The sequence below is a fragment of the Nicotiana tabacum genome, chromosome 3 (genome assembly GCF_000715075.1).
Source record: "Nicotiana tabacum cultivar K326 chromosome 3, ASM71507v2, whole genome shotgun sequence".
Classification (NCBI taxonomy): domain Eukaryota; kingdom Viridiplantae; phylum Streptophyta; class Magnoliopsida; order Solanales; family Solanaceae; genus Nicotiana; species Nicotiana tabacum.
The window spans coordinates 176766073-176774819 of NC_134082.1; the positions used below are offsets into that span (position 1 = coordinate 176766073).

The 8747-nt window shown below is 36.1% G+C and overlaps 1 protein-coding gene across 3 annotated transcripts; it reads left to right on the top strand.

Moving 5' to 3' along the window:
* The first annotated feature begins 567 nt into the window (after positions 1-567).
* LOC107763407 (uncharacterized protein At4g18490-like) lies at positions 568-8189 on the top strand. Of its 3 annotated transcripts, none has more exons than XM_016581899.2 (16): positions 570-728; positions 2173-2236; positions 2775-2898; positions 3213-3398; positions 3527-4339; positions 4504-4695; positions 4759-4887; positions 5016-5153; positions 5620-5802; positions 5907-6084; positions 6191-6255; positions 6338-6377; positions 6497-6673; positions 7512-7622; positions 7720-7781; positions 7864-8189. In XM_016581899.2, the coding sequence occupies exons 2-15, from the start codon at positions 2173-2175 to the stop codon at positions 7777-7779; spliced, it is 2460 nt and encodes an 819-aa protein (XP_016437385.1). In that variant the 5' UTR covers positions 570-728; the 3' UTR covers positions 7780-7781; positions 7864-8189. The 3 variants fall into 3 exon arrangements, with proteins under 3 accessions (XP_016437386.1, XP_016437385.1, XP_016437384.1); XM_016581898.2 differs by having other exon boundaries at positions 7870-8189; XM_016581900.2 differs by lacking the exons at positions 7720-7781; positions 7864-8189 and having other exon boundaries at positions 568-728; positions 6497-6791; positions 7512-7643.
* Positions 8190-8747: the final 558 nt, after the last annotated feature.

Below are 8747 nucleotides of genomic sequence, written 5' to 3' on the forward strand. Positions count from 1 at the left end.
AAAAGCACTCCCTGTAAATAACAATGGCTAATAATTCAAAATATTTTAAAATATCTAAAAAAAAAATTGTGGTTGGATAAACACTTCTTTAGCTCTTCAAAATTCAAATGATAATAGATCCAAAAATAAAGTAAGAACATAAGAAGAAATATTTTATTTAGGATTAATGTGAAATAACAGTGTGCTTTTAATATACATACATTGGATATGTAAATGACAAAGTGGCTCTTTAAACCACTATATTTTTGGTTAATCAGCTCTTATCATCAACTCGTTATAGTAATGTTTGCAGTAATTCAGAACTACAAAAAGATATCTAAAATAAAATATTTCTTTGGTTAAGGACGATTCCCTGAAAAATAATTTTCGTAATCCCTCATAGAAAATCATTTTCTCAAAGAAAACATTTTTTTAGACAATGAATTACATCATACTCCACACGCACCATAATGCGTACAAAATTTAACTTCCTTCCCTTGTCATATCCATGAATAAAATTCCCTAGTTATATCATACTACCAATAATGCCCTTGCCGTGTCCGCCTATATAAACCCAATTCAGGCGCGAATGCATAACTATCATTTCAAACCCACATTCTCTTTTATCTCTCTTCACTCCGCATACGCAGAAGCAAAGGGAAAGCGAACGATCGAAACTCCAAGCTTTCGAAATAATTGGGAATCGAAATTGAAGTCGTCCATTTCATTCGATCGTACACATTCACCAGGTTTCGCAGATTCGGATTGTTTTTTATTTTACTTCGATTCCGTTCGTACGTATCAAACTGTGAAATGTTTAATCGAGGAAATTTGGCAATTTATTATCCATTTTCGCAATATCTGAGCTGTGAATAACTTTAACTTTGTAACGTTGATGAATTGGTGAAGAGATCAAGTCCTTCTACTTGTGACGTTAATTTTAATGGTATTGATTTGCTAATCCTCATGTTTATGAGACATTTTTGCTGTCATTTATTTTCGATTCATCAATTTGAGTATATTTATGCTGTGATTTGAAACTTTTGGAGAGAAAAACGGAGATATGTATTCTAAGATGATAAATATACTTGAATAGCTCAGGAGGGAGGGAGGGAGGGGAGAGAGAGAGAGAGAGAGAGAGAGAGAGAGAGAGAGAGAGAGAGAGAGAGAGAGAGAGAGAGAGAGAGAGAGACTCCAAGTAGTATTTGTTTCACTGTTATAGATAGTGCATGTATATTGTGTGCTTCAATATAGGTTAGAATGCAATTTATTTTCTCATAGCCTTGTTATTGTATTCGGACAGTAGGTTTAATTGTGAGTTGTTAAAGATCTCATTTATCATCTGTCGTTAAATTTATACATTTTTTCTTTTGCGTTCACTAGTTAATCATTTAGAATCTCCTTCGAAACGGGAAGAAAACTTAATTTCTGATCCTACAGAGGCAAATCTCCACTTGGCTAAGTGAACAGTGACTAGTGTGCTTTGGTTGGAGCCTTAAAACAGAACTCTGATATTAGCTCTGAGATTTGAAAAGAGATATAAGACTCTGAGAAAATATACATATGGTTCTCTTTTTGTGTCATACTGCCTTCAAATAGCCTCTGGAATATGTTGTTATCTTGTTTGGTTAGATTTCATAGCACTTAATTGTCCTGTGTATTGCAAATTCTCCAACCCCTTAAAAGTATTTACTAAAAAAGTTCGCTTCCAAAGTTCGATATTTAATTCAGATATTTTATTACAGGCAGAGGGAACTTAATGAAATTTTGCATAAAATGAGTGTGCTTGTAGATTTACTCTCGCATTCCTTTTTGTTCCACCTTTCTATTTGTGTTCTTCATGATGCTGTGTATTTGACTCCTTTGCAAAATAAATCAGTGCTTGGACTGGTCAATCCTTGCTAGGAGATGATGCTTTGATTCCATATACCATATTGCAGCTGTTTTCTGATGCAAAAATGTTGAAAGACCCATTTATGTTTTATGACTTGATAACTGTCTTACATCAAACTACTTATTACTTAAAAAAGTCTGATTTGGAACTATCAGAGACTGTGCAAGATCTATGGTTCTTTGCTTCTAGTTTTGTAGTTCTGTGATATGTTCTCTTCGAATTACTGCTCTTTTTCCTACCTTCTTGATGCCCTTTAAGAGCCTGCCACAGTTAAGTACAAAATCAATCTTTCTATGCAGATGGCAGAATCTTCGAAGGGAGCATCTTCGACTGTCAAATCAAAGAAGAAAGATCCATTACTTGGTACTTACTGTTTCTTTTAGGTTCATACTAGGATGTAAACCTATTTGTAGAATTAACCACTGAAAAATGCACTTTTTAAAGCTTAAGAAAAATTGATTTCAACATGAAATACCTATTAGAATAGATAGCTTCCTTAAACAGTAATGTCATCTAATACCAAGTCTGTTTTAAATAAAATTACAAAAGACAATCTGGATGAGATTCACAATGCTTTTTTTGGTACTTGTATACAAGAAACTTTCAGATAAAAAGATTTTTGAAAATGAAAATGTCAGGATCAACAGTATTTGGCATCAGTCCTTAAAATAGGATTGCCACATTGAAGTATGGCAGCTTGATGGATTGTAACGTGCAAAATGTCCAATAGTATACATCGTGGAGGAACAAAGTAAATAGAGATACATTCTTCATCCCAGATAATTATTCGATGAGTTTTTGTTTATCCGTGCCTTTCTTTATACGTCTCGAGTATAGCAGATATTGGAATTTTCAATCACCTGCAACTTGGATAATTACTATTTACGTTATGTTGTGACAGATCTGGATATGGGAGATGACTTTCTTAAGTCATTGAAATCGATGTCTATGGGAGATGATGCGATGGATTTCGACTTTGGGCCTGTATCCAAAAATAAGAAAAAGACATTCAACTTTGACAAAGAGTAACCTCTGCATAGCCTTGTGTTGTTATTTCTAATTATATAATTAATTAATTTTGTTAAGCTGCTGCATCAGAATACTCGCATTTATTATTTTCATTTATCTCGTCAATCACTTTTTTGTTGGTACTTGGATCTAAGGTTTCTGTCATTAACTTGCAAGTCTCTCTGTCTCTCTTTTACAGTATTACTCTATTTAAAAATTCGCAGTATATTTGTGACAAACAATTTTCCAGACTTGATTCTGGACAAGCTATAGAATGTTGAACAGAGAAGGAATGACACATTACCTAATTCTGGCATTGAACTTTCTTTAGGGATATGGATTTCAGCCTTGATAGTGATTTTGGCAAGATATCATCCTTCAACATTGACATGCCAGATCTTGATATCTCTTCCCCATGTAAAAAGGATCGAAAATCAAGGGAGACATCAAAGAAAGAATCCAATGGTGCTGGCAACAAAAAGAAGGGAGATGACTTCAATTTTTCATTTGATTTTGAGTATGTACTGCTTTTTATGCTCCTTTTACTGTGCTCCATATTTTTCTAGCTTCAGTTCATCGAATATCAATATCACTCAGTAGTTCCATTGTAACTAAGTGGAGTATCCCCACCTGTGTTTGGTCCAGGTTGGATAATTTCGGTTTTGGGTCAAGCCAGGAGAGTAGAGAAAAGGCAAAGAACAACCAAGAAAAGGATAGCTTCAGTTTTGGGTCAAGCCAGGAGAGTAGAGAAAAGGCAAAGAACAGCCAAGAAAAGGAATGTACTTCTAAGAAAAGTGGTAATGAAGGCTCTGGAAGTCATCTGAATGAAGACATTGGTTCTTTAGAGGACAGGACAGCCCAGAAACACAGGGCATCAGAGGCTGGGATGAATTTAACTATTGATACTCATATTAACACAGATAAAAGTCATGACACCACTAAACATAGTTTACCTTCAAACCATACTATGAGCAATAACGACACTTCAAAGTTGCAATCAGTTAGCAGTGAAGTTGCACTGGAGAAAGCAAAAAGTTCGTTACAGGAAAAAATATCTACCAGCACTCAAGAAGCAGTTTGCCAAGTAGAGGAGGGAACTTCTTTGATATCACCAAGTGAATCAAGGAAGGATACTTCTTCTGGTTTACAGCAACATGTTAATTCTGTGGCTACGGATGACGTCAACAAAAAAGTGCTTTTGGACTCAGACACAGACTATGAGAAGACAGTTTTAGAAAGTTCATCTTTGGAGGATGTTGCAACATCAAGGAAGAATGCTAGTGAAAAGAGCATCCTTGAAAGCGATAAGCATGTTTTGGAGACCAATAAGGACAGGACTGAGACACATTCCAACAGTATGTACATTACAAATGCTATAGAAAACAAAATGCAAGACGTGAAAATCGTTAACGAGATTCAGAACCCAACTTCTGAGCTTTCTACATCCTCTTTAAGCAAGTAGGTCATACGGACCATCTCCCTTTTGTTCATTCAGCATTACTGTCCATGATGTCTAACTTGGAACTGCAAAGCTGAGTTTTCGTAGAGAACAGTGTAAAATAAGTTTCTTTCCTGCATATTATGAAATTGTGGTGCACTTGCCTTTTCTGAAATTGTCGCAGTGGAATAGTAGCTGAAGATTTGACAGCAGAGAAAAGAAGAGACACTGGTGTCATCAGGTCAAAATTTTTTATGCCATCAATTAAACCTGCAGCTCAGATGCAGAAGACAACATCATTGACTGAGACAAAAGCTTCTGCATTTGGTAACAAGAGAGTTGGCTCCATAACACGGAGTCCTTCAGATGAAATAATGTAAGCCAATGGTGTAAACTAGTCAAATTTTTGTAATAGTTTGTATGATACAATTTAATACAGATCTCAAGATAACAAAGATGATGAAACTGGGAGCAAAGCTGGTTTTCCCCCGGACTCTAGATCACTGCCAATGATTAACCCTCTTCAGACAGGAAGTCAGGAGAGCCACCAGATTTTAGGCATTACTATGTAAGTTTTTAGTAACTTACATTTGTATCATGCTCAAATTTTCAAGCTTCACTTTACTTTACCTGATTGTAATTTCATGGTAAATGCAAGAATTCTAATTTTTGTTGTTGATAACCCAAATACTTTAGGAAGGGCTCCCAGTCGGATGGTGAGGAAAACATAAGAACGTTGATTGGTTCTTTGAGGCCAAATGAACAAAAACCAGAACAAGGAAAATCTGTTCCCGAGAAAAGCAAAGCAAGCATTAAAGATCTTTTTACTTTCAGGTCTCGCCTTCTCGCCCATCAGATTGATGTTTCCAACAGATATGCCATTGAATTCACCATGTAAAATGCTTGAAATGCATAGAAAACATTTCTTAGCATGCATGGACTACTTTAGCTGATCTTGTTTCTTGGTATCTTTTGCAGTATTGTTTCTGTTTGGATGCCTGCACCTAAAAAGATTTCACATATTTATCTGATTCACTTGTTTGAACTTTTTCTCTTAAACTAGTCATGTTTGTTGTATATGGAGATCACTTCATCCAAAACTATTAGTTATATAAGATATTGTTTGGCATTCTCAGTAGATTAAGAAGTCATCTTATATGTTATGATTGATAATGCCATTTTTCTAAGCCATAGACACAACGCTCTGATATTGTGCTTAATTCCAGTCAAGTGCCTCTCTTGATCGATGAAAATAGAAATATTTTCTAACCAAAAAAATCGTTGGCATGTTTTCCTTCAGTTCCCGGGTAAGTCCTCCTAGCAAAAGTCAACAGACAACTACGTCCACCCCATGCAGCATTGCTGTACCAAGAAACACGACTCCTATTCCAACTGCAAAGAATACTCTCAACGAAGGAGACAAAACACTGCCTATTAAAGCTGCCAGGAGGACTCTAGACACATCTAGACTGAAAATTTCAGCGTACCATACTGATTTCTTTCTTCTACCTGTCAAAGTCTTCAAATATGGAGACTTCTTTTTTTTCTTTCTGAAATCTTTCAATCAATCACATGCTCCTAATGCAGAAAACTTGGTGCAAAGCCTGAGATATCTCGGACAGTGTTGCAAAAAGATATGAAATCCTCAAAAACTGTGAACCAGCATGGTGGTTTTAAAGCTATTTTACAAGCCAAAGACAATAATAGTACAGAGAGGCTGAAGCAAATGCCTGCTAACTCATCCATCAAGAGGAAAGTACCAGAGGTCTGTTTTCCTTTTCTCCACCGCTTTCCCTTGCAAAAGAATACCTTTTCTGCATAGTCACATAACAAGTATGGGACTTTGTCACTTGTGATATCACCTAATGCAGACGAATTTGGATTTGACGATCCTACTTCCGTCAAAGCGTCTTTCGCACTCACCCAGTGAAAGCAGGTTCTTCTGTAAAATTAGATAATGCACATCTTTTATTCATCAGTGCTGAACTTAGGTGTGATTACTCCTCAAAATTCTACAGGGGCTCCTCTGAAGGTACAGAAAAGATATGGCACAAACAGGTGATTGATAGAAAAAGAATAGATATAGATGTTTGATATAGTTTCCGAAGTGTCTCCCATACATAGGAACGTAGAAGCATGTCAACCTTTTAAAGTTCTCCATCATTCTTCATTGATAGGTTAATGATCATGAACATTCTGGAAATGGTAATAAGACGAGTGATTATGAAAATTGCCAAATCTCTTCACGTGATGTTCCTATGGAGATGAACATCAAAGAGTTAGGGCGCCCTTTTGAGATAGAAGATGATGACAACATAAAGAAGGCTGAGGCTCTTTCAAAGGATCTCGATGATGTACGGAGTGCTTCCTCGCTATTTTTGGTTTTTCCTTGTTTTCTGCTTGCTGGTGTAGTATCTTTTCAGATATTATGAGAAGTCATGAAGTAAATCATTGCTATAGATTGTGGAAAAGGTAAATGCTTGTTCAGCCAGTACTTTTCTACTCTAAACAAGTAACCAGACAGCATACACTTCAAATTTTAAGTTTCTATGAGACTTAGAATTGCATGAGATCTACCACCTTCCCATTTTACATTGGCTACACGAACAATGAAAAAAATGCTGCATTCTCCTCAACTTGTTTTCTGTTGGTTACTTAGACATGTCCTCTTTGGTCCTAGAAATTGTTACAGTAGTTCCTTTTAGGTTTATGTATTTGGATCTGAATTTTCTTAACATCCTTTTCATTGTATCAATCTTAGCTAGAGTTCCACTTTAGTGAAACCTTCAGTATGCTCGAAATCAGGTTCGCTCTTTTTAACTGCACCTCGGAATTCCAAGAGGCATCCATGAATTTGACAAAGAAAAAATGGACACGAGAATTACAAGCCAGTTTAGATGGATATTCTGATTTTGTTGGTGGAAGTTTTATATGTCTCTTATATAAGCTGAATGGAAATTGGGTCCCCGAAGCCAATTGGTGGATGCATTAATTAGTGTCCTATCCCACCCTCTATTAATGCTTTCAAGCCGATAATTGAAAATTCAAAGGTTACGTGGTGCAATAATTCTATATGCTTCAACTTAGTTAGCTCCTTTTTCTCCGAGCAAGCAACAATTTGTTCTTTGTTGAGGCCTAGACTGAGGCAGGTGAGAAAGTGTCATGCCAGATCATAGTTTATTATGTTTCCAGATGTGCAGCATGCTGAGGAAAAAGCAGGAGGAGGCAAAAGAAGTATTAGTTCGTGCTGTTGTGAACAACAATAAGCTGCTGCTGCTTAACCATCCCATTTATGAAGAGAAGATATCCTTATTACTGAATTATTGTCACACCCTATCCTTTTCACAATTTTCAATTCTTTAGTCTAAAAAGGGGCATGTATGCCTTCACCACCTAGAACATACACAGGGTTCAGAAATTCGCTGCTGAGTTGATGACGAGGTACCAACTAGCAACATAGAGGTATTTTTCTCCTCTCTGTGTGTGTACATGCTGCAGAAAAGACTTGAGTAGTTAAATACGTATAACTACTAACCCCATGTAGTTTCAGGCAGAGCTTGCTGCTGAATGTTCGAATGCAATCGCAAAGAATCTCTTTTCCTTGCATTCCTCGGGTGAAGAAGCATCGACTTCACAAGTGCCAAACATGACCTTGCTGCTAATAACAAACTAAAGTGATGTTTGAGCTAGATTACTCTTGTAGGCAGATCTCTGGCTGAAAGAGAAGTCGAACTTTTACTAGATTTCAAGTATCTCATAAATATTTCGCATCTTAGAATCCGTCCATGTACAGATATTGGCAATTTGCTTATACTGAGATCACCTGAAGAGCACTAAATGAGATATATATTTCAGTCGCTATTGTGAATACATATGTTATTCATTTCCAAATATAGGTAGTCAGCCCAAGATCTGAAGAAATCCATAACCGTATGAGCTGAAAGTTGAGTAAACACAAGGAACAGGTTAAACTATTGGGGAAGGAGATAACTGTGTTTTAGGGCATAAATCTTAATGAAATTTTAAAAGTGAAATGAAAGCAAACTCTAGAATCTTTGTCAAACTATCAATGAAGTATAGATTGATGAATAATTTTATCTTTAGGGAGCCATCTACTCACATTTTGTAGCTCTATGGGGGATATTTTATTACAGAAAATAAGAGGTAATGTAATAGGTGTTACAGAATAAGGCAGGACATTGCATCATACCTTACCAAATCTTGTTGCAGGAGAAAGAGGTTTTTCCTTTGCAAAGATGAAAGCAAACAAGGATAGAGAAGATTGAAAGAGGTTTTCCCTTTGCAAAAACGAAGGAAACCAGAGTGGAGAGGATTTAAGAAAACACACTATAAGTCTTAGCTTTATCCTCCACATGCTATATTGCAAAATAAGTGATTGAACTAAAAGTTGTATAGAAGTAAAACGAA